General features: G+C 41.6%; 1 protein-coding gene and 1 pseudogene across 3 annotated transcripts in view; one reads left to right on the top strand and one right to left on the bottom strand.

Annotated features, from left to right (window-relative positions):
* Window positions 1–5,399: 5,399 nt before the first annotated feature.
* BCAR3 (BCAR3 adaptor protein, NSP family member) overlaps window positions 5,400–16,805 on the bottom strand; it is a 124,706-nt gene continuing 113,300 nt past the window's right edge. For all 3 annotated transcript variants that reach the window (XM_056123375.1, XM_056123377.1, XM_056123378.1), the window contains 4 exons: window positions 13,930–14,101; window positions 12,323–12,434; window positions 11,906–12,118; window positions 5,400–6,018 (listed from right to left, as the gene is read on the bottom strand). In XM_056123375.1, the coding sequence (XP_055979350.1) occupies window positions 5,840–6,018; window positions 11,906–12,118; window positions 12,323–12,434; window positions 13,930–14,101 (676 nt within the window). In that variant the 3' untranslated portion in view covers window positions 5,400–5,839. The remainder of the gene's footprint in view (window positions 6,019–11,905; window positions 12,119–12,322; window positions 12,435–13,929; window positions 14,102–16,805) is intronic.
* LOC130032215 (uncharacterized) lies at window positions 13,436–13,554 on the top strand (annotated as a pseudogene).

Genomic DNA, 16,805 nt, shown 5'->3' with positions numbered 1-16,805 from the left:
AATTTTTGTGTATGAAGGTATTACAACAACAAAGCCGCCAGACCTATTTCAGTGATCTCATATCCTCGGACCAAATACATTCCTGAGTATAATTATTGTCAATAGTTTAAGAAACTGTAGAAATGTGATACAAATGGAGGAAGTGAAAATATGAATTTTGAAGAGTAAAATTTAAAAGAACTAGCTAATTTTGTCAACATTTAAGAGAAAATAATGGGCAACTACCTAGGTTATGTCACATCAAATTAGCCTCATTTCCATACAGATGGCTAACTAGAGATCAAACTATATTGATTTCAGCACAATTCTGTGTATAGAAAGCTGATTGAGAATGTCAGCCCTAAGGAGTGTTTCTTATGGAAATATGAACCATAATAAGACTATCACCCAATTTAAGAAATAGGAGATGGAGAGAATTGTGCTTCAAGCCCTTGTTCTTCCTTAACACATATCTTGCTTGCTTGTCTACTTCTTTGCTTACTATTTCCTCTCTAGAGAAGCCTATGTTCATTCCCGAATGTTCTTTTCCCTTTCTCTTCCCTCTCATCTTACTGAATAGAATTTCAATAAAAATTGTGTTGCTTCACAAAAAGAAAAAGAGGAAGAATACATGGTTTTATTAATTTAGTTTTGCCACATGGGTATTTTTTTTCTAAACTTGAGTGATAATGGTTTTGCTCTTAAAGATGACACTGGTGTTGTTCAGTGTTTGCTGTTTCAGGAATGCTGTTCAGCCAATGCACACTGATGTAGCCATAGTGAATGATAAATGTTGAAGTATTTCCATACTGGTTGGCAAACAAATTCTAAAAGTAAAAGGAGTTAGTCATTATGTTCTAGCATATGGTGATTTATCTCAGAAATCACAAGACACTCCATGAGACATGGTTTGTGCACTGGGGCAACACTAAAAGACGGCTAACTCTGGATTTACTATTATTTATTTCAGGTATTGGAATCTTCAGTAGTTTTGTAGGTCCTTGAGTGAGAGAGGGACCTGAAGACTTTCTTGGGTCATACTCCAAAGAAATGTTCTAGGAGAGAAGATGAGACTAAGATTTGGTAACAGTTGGCCAGGCTGGAAGGGGGTGTAGGTGGTACCCAGTAACTTGTTTGGGAGCAAGGCCCACTGGGGTGCAATGACCCTCAGAGGTCATTTAGCAACTTACTCTTTGGTGGAGGGTGGCCTGCATTGTGTAGTGAAGAGAAACTGGGGAAAGGACTGTACCAGGAATGTTCAGTACTAATAAGAGTTTATACATGTGTAACAGCAGTCAACTTTCCCTCTTCCACAACTCCTCTAGACAGGAGCATCACATTTGTCTGCCCTCTCCATCTCTCCCAAGTCCATGTTTGCCTTCACTTGCTGGATTGATCTCTCTCTGGGCCAGTGGGATCTGTAGTAGTATTTCCCCATTTGTTTCTAGTTTCCTAGCTTTTCCCCTCTATCTTTGTTTGACATTCCAACTGGTATTTCAACAGTCATTGGGTGGTACCTGGTTGGCCAGAGTGGGAGACAGTCTTAGATGTGGATTAAGATAAACGCAAGCTCCCATTTCTGGCAACCAACATTATCTATTGGATAACTTTCTAGCTTTGAATCCTTTCCTTTCTCAATTCTCTCATTTTCCAGTGGAAACTTCAACCACTGGCTTTTGCTGTAGAGCCAGCACCCAGATTGTATCATCCTATCCAGTGAGGTGAGTTGTGGACCAGCACATTTCTAAATTTGTGACTTAACAGTTGAACAGGGGAAGTGATTAGAAGAGTTTGCAGCCCTGTATCAAATCAGGGATGGGAGCTAAATCACTTAGCTGTGACAGCCGCCAGTCCCCCCGCCCCCACCCTGCAAATGTAACCAACCCAATCTTTTAAAGATTGGAAATTGAGGGCTTGCTGAATGATTTGTGATATTCTCATCATGTTATAAAGTTTAATATGAAGAACTAAACGGATTGCTATACTTAATTTGCACACTGATTTATATTTGCCATCAATCTTTTAAAATGTTTCGACTTTTGCAGACTTACCTTTTCACTCAACATTGTTCTAAGATTTATCCATGTTTATGTGTAGTACATTTTGCTGTGTACTTTATTCTGTAAATATACACAGCGTATCTGTCTTCTTGTTGATGGACATTGGTCTCTTTCCTGAACTTCGCTGATATAAACAGTACTGCTGTTGTGCACATCCTTGTTCATTTTTACTGATTTACTGATAAAAGTTGCTCTGAGATCTATCTGGGAGTGAAATTGCTAGGTTGTGAATTACTTTTAAAGATGCGGGGCTGGAGTGATAGCACAGCGGGTAGGGCGTTTGCCCTTGCACACGGCCGACCCAGGTTCGATTCCCAGCATCCCATATGGTCCCGCGGGCACTGCCAGGAGTCATTCCTGAGTGCAGAGCCAGGAGTAACCCCTGAGCATCGCCAGGTGTGACCCAAAAAGCAAAAAAAAAAAAAAAAAGATAATGCCAAGTTTTCTCCCCAAAGTAATTGTAGCATATTAATGTACTTAGTAGTTGTATGTAAAGGTTAAAGGTTATTTATGACCACATCCTGACCTACACTTATCAGCCAGACTTTTCAATTTTTGTCAGTTTAATGGATGTAGTATAGCATTTCTGCTTTTCCTAATGAAGTTTTCATATGTATCAGTCTGTCCTTTTTCCCTTTGTCTTTCCATGTTTATTTATGGGAGTTCTGTACATATTAAGGGTGTTCATTGTATTGCCATATAACAAACAGTTGTTTACTCTGGCTCAGAGTTTATCAGGAGACATCTAAGTGCTGGTCAGAATTGGTGACTGTATCTTGAGGATCCGTTTCCAAAGGCATTTGCTTGTCATTGGCAGGGCCTCAGACCTTTATTCAACCCACCCCACCGAAGATACTCAGTTTTCTTCTAAGAGCATTATTGTTTTGCAAGTTGACATGCAGATTCTCCATGTAGATTTTATTTTTGCATATGATAAGTGAAATATTACCTATTTCTTTTGTTTATGTAATTGTCAAGAATTTTGAAAAATCATCCTTTTTCCTTACTGGTTGCTAATTTTATATATATCAGATTTGTTTATAGTTATCATTGCATTGTAATGTGTTTTTATACCTGACCGATCTGTTATCCCCAACACCACCCCTTTTCTAGGTTGTCTTGATTATTTGTACTCATGCAGGTTTTAGAACCTTAACCAACTTAACTTGGACTCATTTTGGAGATTTTGATTGGGATTGCACTGAACACACATAGGCCATTTTAAGAACTATTAACTCTCATGCAACCCTGCCCTTCCCTCTCTTGTTGCTGCTGGAGCTCACAGTGATTGGGTGCGGTGCTCATTGGAGCCTGTCTATTCTTTGCAGAACTCTCACAGGGTGTCAGCACATTTTCAGTTGTGGTGTTTGCATAAACCTGGAGTCTCTTGCAGTGTTACTGGACCATACTGCATATGGATGGCACTTTAAACCTCATACATGGAAGGCAGGTGCTTTTAAACATTGAACCATCCCCTCTTTGAACCTCACCAGAAAGTCTAATCTTTTATTCAGGATGAAGTATTTCTCTCCACACCACTTTCTCTCCTTTTAAAGCTCTAATTACATGCATAAGGTTATTTTGTTTCAATCTTTCGTCTTTTTTGGGGGGAGGGTCACACCCAGCGATGCACAGGGGTTACTCCTGGCTCTTCACTCAGGAATTACTCCTGGCGGTGCTCAGGGGACCATATGGGATGCTGGGAATCGAACCCGGGTCGGCTGCGTGCAAGGCAAATGCCCTACCCGCTGTGCTATCGCTCCAGCCCCTCGTCTTTTTTTTTAAATTTTAATTTTCCCCTTACACCTTTTATAAACACTGTGGTTTACAAAGTTGTTTATGAGGATGATTATAGACACAAATCCCACCACAATTGCATCCATCCACCACCATTACTTTCTCAACCACCCCAGATTCCAATTTTCCCACCCACCCCTTAGGCCCGCCCCCATAGCATGCCCTCAGTAATTTATTTTATATTGCTTGTTATAATTTGCTAAAAGAATGATCAAAAAATTTCCTCAGAAGAAAGTTAATGAGGATTGTGTGTCACAAAATGGAGATATTAAGTCTTTGTATAAGAGATTACTAAAATGTTAATCAAGATTGGATGCCTTTCCCATTATGTCCCATCCAATCTGGTGTGCTATTTCCTGGTTTATCAGTGTCTAGAATTTGAGATGTCACTCCAGAAAGTCCAAAATTTTTAACGCGGTGATACAGGTGGTGTTAAATTTTTAACTGGATGGCATTTGGGGGCATGTGCGTGACTGCCAGGCCTTCCAGGAAGTACAGGGAGATGGAGGGAGGTAACTCACCCCTCACTCTGTAAAAGCCTGGAGATTTCAGTCACAAAACCCGCATACCTTGAGTTTTTCAACAGATTAATTTCTTGTTGAGGCTCGTCCTGAGCAGTGGAGTCCAGCCGGGAGCATAGCAGTGATTGTGGAATGTAGAGGTTTGCAGCTGCCAGGGCTCTGTTTGGATGGATGCTGGGCTCACCCACCCTCTCTGGGGTACCCCCCAATAACTCAGCCTTGCATGAGTTCCAGAAGAATTTCTGCAACTTGTTAGTCTCTTTCTAGATTTATTTATGAGTCTCTGGATCATGGCTGGTGAAAGATCTTACACAGTGCTGGAGGTGATTTCTCAAACCTTTGTCTTTTAATCCTGTTTCCTGTATTCTGAGGTCATGGTCTTCAGATATGTCTTCTAGTTCATTAGAGCTTGAGTTTGATCTAATATTCCATTAAATATTAGTATTTGTTGCCTTTTTAGTTTCATTACACAGTAAATAGAATATTAATGTTCTATTAAATATTAGCATTTGTTGTATTTTTAATTTTATTACAAATTAGTTTTTAGAATCTAGTTTTTCTGAAAGTCTGAATCTGGAGAGGTTGAAGAGAGTGGTGTGCTGGGACCAAACCCAGAACCTTACTCTTGGAAGGCATATATTCTACAACTGAGCCAACCTGACAAAATTAAATTATTTTAAATGTTTATTTCCTACTTGCATTCATTTTTCCTTTGATACACATATTTTAGTACCTGAAGTTCTTGGGATCTAAATTTTTTCCAGCATTCTTCTTGATGACATTGTTTCCACATGTGTCTTGATATAGAGTATGTCTATCCCATGTTGCACTAGATATCATCAAAATCCAAACTGCCAGCACCACAGCTTGAATCTGATCATTGGACTTCTGAAGCCAACTTTTCAACCCTAATACTTTCATTAATTTTAATTTATTATCAGGACATAACAGATGGGGAAAGGGTGCCCAGAGAAGGTTGGAGGTAAAATGATACTATTATTCTACCAGTTATTTAATATTAAAGAGACCGGACACAACTTTCACAAAAGATATATTTTCATATGACTATATACATTTTTTAATATTCAAAGAATATCATACAACTGATACCTTCTTAAATGTTTCATGCTGTAAAACTTTTTTTCTATTTACACTTATCTGACACAAAACTAAAATGGTTAAATACCTTGATAATTGAAAATAGCCACTTAGTCGACATAGCTAGGTTTTCTCTTAAATCTGCTGATTAACATTAGCAATATTTACCTTAATAAATTATTCTTTAAAAATCAGTAGTAATTTTAAACAGTTTATAAATAAGTGTGCCTTGTGCGATTTTCATATTTAGTATCCTGTGGATACTAAAAGCTTGTATATTGTCAGATTTGCACATTATTACCTTTTCAAATTGAATAGGCACGCTTTTCCAAAGAAGAAACTGGAGAAGCCTGAAAGAATATATCAAAGTTCTCTGGAGAGTTATCAAAGCTCTGCCTGCTTTACAGGAGGAGGTTCCAGTTTACGTGAAAGGGCAGTTAAAATCTGGTTGAACTTCTCGTATCGCTCTGCCTGATTGACTTGTGCACCTTTGCTGCCCCACAGCAGTCGCATTTGAAATTCAGTCTTAAAGATCTCACTCATTTCTTCATCTGGTTGAAAACCTAGACGAAACAAAGCAAAATCCTAAAGTTAATGTCTGTTGTGCCTAAAACCCAGTATCTAATAGTACTTAAAAGAGACTGAAAATTTGCTTGTTTAAAGTAGGATCAGAATGAACTTCATGTTCTCTCAGAATTTCAAAACATCCCCCTCTAGAGGAAATAATAGAGAATCTGAGCCAGGGATGTGGCTTGGTGGTAGAGCACTTGCCTTGCACACACAAAGCCCTGGGTTCAGCCTCGGCCACCAAAATACAGCAGAGACCCTCTTCTATGAAAGGAAAGGTAGAGTGATGTCCTCAAGGACTGGAATGTCTTTAGGAAAAAGTAACAAATGCACTAAAATTTATTTTCAAACGGGATTTGGGGGACCAGAGCAATAGTACAGCAGGTAGGGTATTTGCATTGCACACAGCTGACTGGGGTTCAATCGCAGCATCCCAACTGGTCTTCAGAGCCTGCCAGGAAGTGATCCCTGAGTGCAGAGCCACGTGTGCCCCTCCCCTGCAAAAGCCAGTTGTATTTGGATGACAGTTTACAAGTTTGTTGATGTGTAACATCCAAGCCATGATTTACCTATTTTAGCAGCTTGGGGATATATAAAAATGAACTCTTTGTGATCAATCTTTATTCCTACTCCACGCCCCAGCAACTGCTGATAGGTTTTCTGTTATTATTGTTTCACTTTTTCAGAAATTTCACAAATGGGCTCATATAATATGGACCTAATTGTTTCTTCCGGTTACCCTGAAGTTACCTAGATTATTCTGCTCTTCTGGTTACCACTGGTTACTTGTGGTTTTCTGAGTAGGCCTGTAATGTTGTACACTTCCCATTTAATATGGCTTGGCCACATCCCATAGTTCTATTTCTTTTCTTTTTTGGCTTTTTTAGGTCACACCAGGCGATGCACAGGGGTTACTCCTGGCTCTGCACTCAAGAATTGCTCCTGGTGGTGCTCAGGGGACTATATGGGATGCTGAGAATCGAACCCGGGTCGGCCATGTGCAAGGCAAATGTCCTACCCGCTGTACTATCCCCCACCTACCATAAGTTCTAATAAGTCATGTCTTCATTTTTGTCTCTAGGTGTTTTCTGACTTTGTCTTTAATTTTTCTTATAGACTTGTAGATCAGTAACATGTTTTTTCCCACAAATTTGCGTTTTTTCCATGTTTTAGTTTTATACCATTATTACCTGAAAAAAAACTTTACCTAGTTTTGATTTTCATAGGTAAAGGTAAGGTAAAGGCCCTCCCATTGATCGTCGATTTGCTCGAGCGGGCCCAGTAACGTCTCCATTGGAGACTTTGTTGTTACTGTGTTTGGCATATCAAATACTCTCGGTAGCTTGCCGGGCTCTCCAAGAGGGGCGGAGGAATCGAACTCGGGTCGGCCATGTTGGCCGCTTGTAAGGCGAACACCCTACCTGCTGTGCTAAACTGATACTATTTTTCTTTTATAACATAGCTGTCCTTAAGAATGTTCTGTGAATACTTGAAAAGAATAAGTATTTTGTTGGTCTGAGGTGGATTGCTTGAACTCATCTAATGCTACTCTTGCCTTTACATTTTTTCTGGGGGTGGAGAGATAGCTCAGTGGTATGAGTGCATGCTGGAGGTCAGGGTTCGGTCCATGGCATGCATGGTTCCCTTAGCACTGCTTGAGCAAGCACCAAAGGGTGTGTCCCAAAATAAAATATTTTCCAGTGACTTCAGATACTATTTTCCATCCTTTTTTTTGTCTTTGTTTGTAGTTTGAGTCTTTTGTGAGTAGCATCCTTAAGATTTTTTTTATCCCTTTTAGTCCATTCCACCATTCTGTATCTTTTGACTGATGTTATTTAAATCAAATGATTCATTTCAGTAAATCCAATGCAAAATTTAGTCTTTTGTAAATTACTGGTAGGGATGTACTTACTGACTTTTGTTCATTGTCCATGTTCCTTTGATTTGTAGTTAGATGACTTTTATCTACTACTGGTTTTTGCTTGTAGTTACCACGAGGTTAACATATGTAACTATGTCATAATCTATTTTGAGTTGATAAGTTGTATACATTCAAAAATTATGTTTTACTTCCCCCTCATCTATGTCATTTTACATTCCATTTGTTAATAATTTTTATTAATATTATCTTTTACCCATCTATCTAGCTTGAATATTACCTTTAATGTACACTTAACAGTGGAATTTTTACTTTTTTATGTTTTCTTTTTATTAGTTACTTTTCTTCTCAGCCTAATTAAATCCCTTTAATAACCCTGGTAAAGACTGTTGCTTGTTGGTAAATTCCTTTACTTTGGAAAATCCTTTCTCTAACTCTGAATAACTCTGCCAGGTATTCTTGGTCAGAAATATTTTCCTGTGAGTATATCATACCATTCTCTCTTGCCGACAGTTATATTTGTTTTGGGACACAACAGGCATCCAAAGCATGTGCTCAGCCTATTCAAATATCTCTCTTGCCCCTTGCCTGAGTTTCATGAGCATTCCTTTATGTAGCCAAATTTTCTGCTGCTGCTGCTTTTGAAAGTCTCTTCTCTGACTTTTTGTTTTGTATTGGGTGGTGCTGGCCACTGTAAGGCAAGCATCCTACTCACTGTACTATCTCTCTGGCCCTCCTTTATTTCTCTGAATTCATCTTACTTGAAACTTTTCATATTGTATCTAGATATCTGTTCACTTCCCATGTTAGTAAAGGGTTTTTTTCTTTTTATTTTGTTTCATTTTGTTCACACCAGGCAATGTTTAGGAGACCATATGGGTTGTCGGGGATGGAACCCAGGTCCATCAGCCACATGCAGGGCAAGTGCCCTCCCTACCCTCTGTACTATCATTCCCACCCCAGGTTAATAAAGTTTTTAAGCTCCCTTTTTTTTCTCATTCTGGGCTCCGACCCAATAGTGCAAATGCCAGTCTGCTTGGTGTTATTCCATAAGCCACTTGATAATTTTTTTCTTCATTATATAAATTCCAGTCCAGTCAGCGATAGTACAGCGGGTAGGGCGTTTGCCTTGCACAGGTTCAATTCCTCTGCCCCTCCCTGGCAAGCTACTGAGAGTATCCTGCACACATGGTAGAGTGTGGCAAGCTACCGTGGCGTATTCGATATGCCACAAACAGTAACAAGTCTCACATGGAGACGTTACTGGTGCCCACTCGAGCAAATCGATGAACAACGGGATGACAGTGCTATATAAATTCTACTGTCTTGTCCTCTTGATCTTGTTCTCTAGAAACAGAAACACTGTTTCTTAGCCTCTTAATTTTCACCGGTGGCCTCCAGTTGAGAAACACTGTTCTTTTGCTTCCTCCTGTTTGCTATTGGATTTAATTCATTCTCAGCTCTGTGATTTCTGCTTGATATTTTTATTTTCTGTTGAAATTCTCATTTTTCTTCCAAGATTAGTGAGCATCTTTATGACCTTTACTCTGAATGTTTAATCAGGTGGATTGCTTATCTTCATCTTACTAGGGTGCTTTTCTGAGACATTTTTGGTTGAATTTTCATTTGTGGCATTTTCCTCTATTTTCTCGATTCTGTTTCAGTGTGTGAGGAGAAATTCTAAAATTATTCAATCTTGCTCTGGCTCTTAGACTTCTCTATGTGATTGTCTAAGAAGCCTTATTTTTCTGTTCTTTGAGTGTATGCCTAGATATTTCAGTGTCTCAAAGGGAGGAATCTTAGCACTTAGCTTCAGGTTGATAAAAGTCTAGCTTCCAAAGTATACAAATATTTATAAAGTAATATATTAGGGTCTCCTAAACATAAGCCCTGTTCATTTATTTTTCAGAGTCAAATGTTTTGAGAGTTTGTCCTTCTGGTCAAGTCTTCATGGGGCTAGGGTGCCTCATGTGGAATTGCAAACTCTCGTCAAGAAGGCTCAGGTCTGTAAAATCCCTTTTAACTGTGGGCCTCTGTCTAGGGGTAGGCATTTTGGTAGAATTACATCTCAGCTGGTTCTCAAGTCTTTTTCAGAGGGAAATGAACAGTATTTTACTATCAATTCAGTGTTTCCCTGGGAAAGGATGATTCTAGAATCTTTCTGCATCACCATTTTAGACTTCATTCTTACGACTTCTTTTTCTTTTTCTTTTTGGGTCACACCCATTGATGCTCAGGGGTTACTCCTGGCTCTGCACTCAGGAGACCACATGGGATGCTGGGAATTTAACCTGGGTTGGCTGTGTGCAAGGCAAATGCCCTACCCGCTGTGCTGGCTCCAGCCCCTGGACTTCATTCTTTTAGTTGTAGACATCCCAGACAACTTGTTCTGTTATCTCACTTAGAATTGAGTTTACATTTCTCTAGTGATTAATGCTTGGAATATCTTTTGTAGTTACTCATGTCTTTTCTCTGATAAAGTGTTTTTTTGGAGGAGTGGTACAGGAGCACACCTGACAGTGCTCAATACCACATGAGATGCCAAAGATAGAACACAGGTCCGCTGCAAAGCAAGCGCCCTGCCTTCTGTATTATCAGTCTGGCCCCCATGAGTTTTATTTAGATTGTGTCTGTCTTAAAGAGTTGTAAAAAGATCTAAATATTTAGGGTTTAGCAAATATTTTCTGTTATGGTTCAGGCTTTTTGTATCTTAAGAAATTTTTGCCTAAGCCAAGGGCACAAAGAATTTCTCCTGTTTTCTTTTTGGGCCACACCTGATAGTGCTTAGGGGTTGAACCCAGATTGGCCCTACTATCACTCCACCCCCTCCCCATGTTTTTTTTTATATGAGTTTTTTACATATCAGTTCTTCCATTTTGAGTCAGTGATCCATTTTATCAATATAACCAGCAGCATCTATTGAAAGACTAATGAATTACTTTCATATATTTGTCATTAATCAATTATAGATAATGGTTCTGTTTCTCCATTACTTTTCTTAATTTAAGTCCTTTAAAGTCAGGAAGCTCAGTCAAGTCTAGCTACTGGTTTCCACCTCTCTCATCAGAAGTCAGACAGATATGTGGCTATCATCATTGATTACTGCTTGAGTAGTTTGCTGTGTCATTAAATACATTCCCACCACATACTTCACAAGAGTTTGCTTCTAACGAGGACAATAGAAAACTCATCTGTCCCTGCATGTGTTGCAACACTATTTTTGACTGCTAACAAAGGCCAGATAGTAACCTCCAGTCAGTCCCTACTCTGGGCATCTCTTGATATGATAATCTCTGTCTTTACCAGATTCACAGGCAAGTTTCTGTATAAAACGAAGGCAGGATCAATTGAGAAATACTATCAAATACTTTTCTTTAAAGCACACTTTTCTGAAGACCCCACCCTGAAACAGTGACTTGAAGAATAGCCAATGAATTCTGTTTTCAGCTTTGTATAAGGAGGCACTCCACCAATACTGAAAACATTTCCTAGAAAAGGTGAAACAGGCTCACCACAGACATAAGGCAAATCATTTCATTCCAAATTCTGAAGTAATAACTATTTTAGAGTGAAACAGATAATCTTCCTTTCCATATGTTTTTTAGTTTGGGGGTGGGGGGGGGTCACACCCAGCGATTCTCAGGTGTTACTTTTGGCTCCACGCTCAGGAATTTCTCCTGGCAGTGCTCCAGGGTCTGTATGGGGTGCTGGAGATCAAACCCGCATCACCCGCATGCAAGGCAAACGCCCTACCCGCTGTACTATTGCTCCTTCCATATGCTTCTGGATCAAACTGGGACATTCATTCTTTCTACTCTTCCTACCTTATCTTTTGGCCTCCACTTCTCCAGTTTTCCTCTGCACAGATGCCAGGTGAAAAACATAAAGTGGGCTCTTGAGTCATTAGGAAATAATCAATTCCTCCTTGATCTTTTTCTCGGAGAGAGCATCCCTGCTTTTCCATTCCTTCCTCACAGTAAATGCAACTGGAGAACAGCTCTTACCTTCCAGGATCCGCTCAGCGTTCCTCCGGTAACTCTCCACAGCCTCTGCCATGAATCGGGCTGTTGCCAAGTGGTTCCACAGAATCTCACAGCTTTCATCATTTTTCTCCCACATATCGGTTCCTTCAAACATGACAGCCTGGCGCTCCATTAAGGTCACAAGGGGCATTAGCAGTGGGACCGAAATATTGTTTGGCGGAACACATGTGGTCTCTGAAAAATAAGGACAGTTTCTGTATCATATTTTTTCCCCAAAGTTAAGCACAGAATGAAGTGTGGTGGTAGCCATGTATATATTGTTTTAGCCACCACAGACCTACACAAGCGGTCCTCTCCTCTGAGAAAAGCCTGGATAGCCTCTTCCTGAATACAACCTGTGAAGGCGCTCATCACCAACACAAGGCAGTCCTCACTCACCTCTGCCTTCGTGCAGGAGTTTGCTGAAAGGCTTCAGCTGTTTCTCATAGAGAATGGCTGTCTGAGTGTACTGGTGCCGTAGAGCTGTCCAGGTTTTCTCTAACCTTGTGATCTGGAAGAAAGGTTTTTGTGAAAGGAGCATTCAAGAAAATTGAATCCCTAGTCTAATCCTGTCCAGCTCATCCCAAAGACATCAGTTCTGTGTGTATATCTACATCTTTATAGGGAAAATATTGTTTTAAATATTTTCTTATTACTAAATATCAAGGGGCTAGAGCAATAGCACAGTGGGTAAGGCCTTGCACGCAGCCAACCCAGGTTCGATTCCTCCGCTCCTCTCGGAGAGCCCGGCAAGCTACCGAGAGTATCTTGCCCACACGGCAAAGCCTGGCAAGCTCTCCCTGACGTATTTGATATGCCAAAAACAGTAACAAGTTTCACAATTTGTTGTAAGACGTTACTGGTCTAATGAACAATGGGAGAACAGTGCTACTAAATATCAAGACTTAAAAAGTGTTTAGATGTTAGAAACTAGAGGACAAAATTCCATGAGTGAAAAGAATTCCTGGATTGAAGAGTACACTGACCGTTGGTAGGCACTGCCTCTATGTCCTATCCTCTCTGAGCATTATACTCAAGCAAGGATATGGAAATATGATGCAAAATACTCAGTGGTGTTACTCAGTGGTGACAAAGATACTGCCCAGATCACATGATACCATCCCTCATCCCTTCTCATTTCTCTTAGAACAGTTCAGTTAGCATCAAGATATGCTGTCACCCCGTGTCTGGGGAGAAATGCGCATTTTCTGCATGAATCAGACAAGGAAGTCTCAACTCTGTCCATTATTTAAAGAATTCCATTTGATTCTCAGAAAAGATCATTTGCCCACTGGGGTGACAGGACTGCCCTCAACAGGGGCGCCTTCTGGACCTACCTACAAAAGCATGTGCTCCCACAGAATAGCCCCTTCCCACTCTCAGAACCTCTGGGTTGGAGGCTTCATGCACTGATTCCACTGTTGTTTCAGTCCTTGAAATCACAGTGGGTTTTGGATAAGAGCAAATAATATGACATAACAGGAAAATCTGTTACTACAAAAGTCATCCAAAGTGCAGCCAGTTAAGCTGAGTGTACACTCTGCCTTGGGAACTGCAAAGAGCAGCCTCCTTGCTGGTGTCCACAAACCTGAGGGTTGTATGGGCTGATCTGAGGGACCTAGGGCACAGTTCTTTGCAAAGGTCATTCATACGTGCTCTCATGCTGCTTCCATACACAAGTGGGTGCCTTTGGAAAGTCCCAGGACACAGTGGCCACGTCATGTCCATCCACAACAAACTCTAGAACAAGGAGCATGTGATAGGGGCTTTACCAAGGTTCATTCAGCCATGTGTTGAGATACTGTGGCTCATCACAGATAGCTATGGAGTCACATAGATCCCTGACTGTGGGCCTCTGGACAAACAGTGGCTGTTTACAGCCCCAGAGCTGCACCTAGTCAAAGCTATATTCACTGATTCAACTTACCTTTCAAGACGGACTAAAGTGACCGTGATTTGGTAAGCATAGACTGTATGCAGCCATGCAAGAGACAGTAGGGGTTTACCTGTGGCATCTCCAGGGCTTTCATCACGGCCGAGAAGGAGTAAAGGTCCCCCATGGAGTCCTTCAGTTCCACTGCCACCTGGATGATCCTGTCAAGGGTGGCTGCACGTTCTTCCAGCGTGCCCGTGCAGCCCAGGACATCCACCGCAATACCAATGGCCATGGTATGGTGTCTGAGCGGGAGGAAACTGGCAGTCAGGCTGGGCCCATTTGCTGGAAGTTGAGACAGTTTGGGTGCAAATAAACCACCCCACATCAGGTTGACTAACTCAGGACCTGAGGAGACCTCCAGGGTATACTCTGCAGGGTCCAAATGCCAGAAGCCCCAGAAGCTCAGGGCCCCTATCTGCCGCAGGGAGAGGTACCCAGAAGCATTCCCAACACTCACAAGGGAATTTCTGCTTTGGGGTAACTCCAGGTCCCTCGAATGATCGAGAATGCTTAGTTTCCCTTCAGCAGCTGCTGAGAGTGGCATCTCATTTTAGTTGCCACCATTCTGCAGTTTCCCCGAGCTCCCCTCAAGACAGCAGGAGCTTACACTTTCCTCAAGACCAGAAATTCTGTCCAGGCCTGGGATCACAGGAGACTGAGAGACAGCTGATGAACTATCTAACCTAAGGGGTCTTGAACAGACCAACTGCACCTTAGCAGCACAAAGACCCAATCCTCCTATAAAAACCCGATGCAAGGAGCCTAACTTAGTTGTAAGCAAAATCCCTCCCTTTAGGAGTTACTTTCTCTTCTACTTTTCAGTAAAGCTTTATTTTTAAAATTTTTATTTTTCAATTTTTTTATATAGTCCAGGAGTCTGTTTTTAAACAAACACCTATGCCACGAATTCATATGGTTCCAGCAACTCAGGCTCCTTCCCACTCTGGTGGAGCAGGCAGGAGCTTCAGTTGAATGCAAGTCCCTTTCTCTTTGGCTTCCTTCTTTCTCTGATCCTTTTCCTTCATCCGTTTCAGGAAGCTGTCTCGACACTCGAGTGCTTAGTATGCTCAATACGAACATTAATTCTCTGGGCAAGAATCTTGCCCTTGATTTGTTTACGACAGCTCCAATAGCATGCTGGCTAACTTTGTAGACTCTCCCAGTTTTGCCATGGTAACAATTTGGGAGTGGGGGTGGGGACCTTGCTTTTTGAATAGTGTCCATTCCCTTTTTGTCTGCTGCATCACCTTTCTTGTATGTCCACATGTATGTGGCCAAAGGGACAACAACCATGTTTTCTAAAAAGTCTAGAGAACATAGTGGGTGACCTTCCTCTTTCCCTTTGTGTTGGTCATTTTTGTGATTTACTGGAAGAGGGCAGTTCCAGACACCCCCCCTCCCCCCCCCCCCCCCCCCCCCCCCAGTAAGAATAAAGCTTTTCTGTTTCTGAGTCTGAGCATATTTAGTTTCATTCTTCTAATACTGAAGCTGGAATCGCTGACCAACAGACCTTCTACTCCTACCTACCTCCCCGAAATCCTCCTAGAGGGACAGGAAAAATGAATGTGTTTAACCTAGGCGGAGGACATGGTGTCAGAAGGAAGGAAACACAATAAATGGTGTGTCCACTGTCTGTGGGCCAGAAAGCAGAGGAGACGAGGGCTGTGGAGTTGCCTGGGAAGGTTTCCTGTGAGGGCAGACCTTCCTCCTCGGTGGAAATCCTGTATCTGCTAACGATCCTTTCTCATCCTGAGTTTCAGGGGTCAACTTCTCAGACCCAGGACAGGAAGCTTTTCTTTGTGTGACAGCTGGGGCCCCAGGGCAGGCCACATCTGCAATCTTATTCTTTCCCTGGAGGTGACTGCTTTAGGCTGCCACTGCCTCAAAGTTCTTTCAGCTGGGCCATAGGTGCAATGGGGGGAAAGGTGCTGCTCCCTGGAAATATCTCCCTGCACCTACATTTATACACATGCGCGGGGCGGGGAGAGGAGCATAGCCTTGGCTGTTTCCAATTGTTTGCAGAGCACATTGATGCTGGAGGTACCACAGGTGGCTCAGACTTGAATGTGGTTCAGTGAACACATATTGCAGTGCCAGTATTAATGTGTTAAGGTGATTTCCGGAGAAGGTGGGGGGAAATCACCTTAACACATTAATACTGCTGATTAATTATTTTCCCAGTTGGGGACAGTGGGTCAAGTAAGTCTGGGAAGCTTTGATCCAGTGCCTAGTTTCTCTAATGTTTGTGGAATGACTGGTGAGGTCCGCTGTCTGTGTGTGGCGAGCAGACACCTCGCAAACAGGAGCTGTTAGTCTGTCCATCTCTCCTGCAGCTGGGCCCATTTTACATTTTGTTCTTTTTCTCTTCCCTCCCTCCCCTTTCCCTTATTTCTTAGGTCTCTTAATGAATGAAACCTAACCTAAAGTTTATTTTTATTATCTGTTGTATTTAGAGAATAGTTTTTGCAACCTGTCTGCCAAGTGTTAAAGTCAAACATGTTTTTGATTAACAGTAAACCAACTTCCCAAAATGGCACTGATCATTTGTTTTTACCCACTGTGCCTGGCTGGGTGTTAATGAAAGGTCTATTTACTTCATGCCTGTCTTCCAACAGTTGCTTAGGCCATTGTATCCATTCTCTCAACATCTGCCTCCAACGTCCTGAGTAAACCCTGAGAAAACAATTTGGCCTGCTGGTCTGGGGCATGAAATGTTATTCCAAGGACTTTCCTCGTCAGCAGGCTCCGGGTGGTGCGGAAGTTAATGCTGTACTATGGTATTGCATTAGAGTCTCAAACACAAGAAGGTGATGCCACTTAACCTTTCATGCTGGCTCTATTCCATGCACTCATTATTCTGTAGAAAACCACTTCCCAGTCCCCAGTGATAGGTCTCACAGGTCAGCTTGGGGCAGGAAACAAGCCAAGTAGTGAGATCCCAGCCAA

The sequence above is a fragment of the Sorex fumeus genome, unplaced genomic scaffold (assembly GCF_029834395.1).
Source record: "Sorex fumeus unplaced genomic scaffold, SorFum_2.1 ptg000047l, whole genome shotgun sequence".
NCBI lineage: Eukaryota > Metazoa > Chordata > Mammalia > Eulipotyphla > Soricidae > Sorex > Sorex fumeus.
This window is presented reverse-complemented; position numbering and strand designations above follow the sequence as displayed.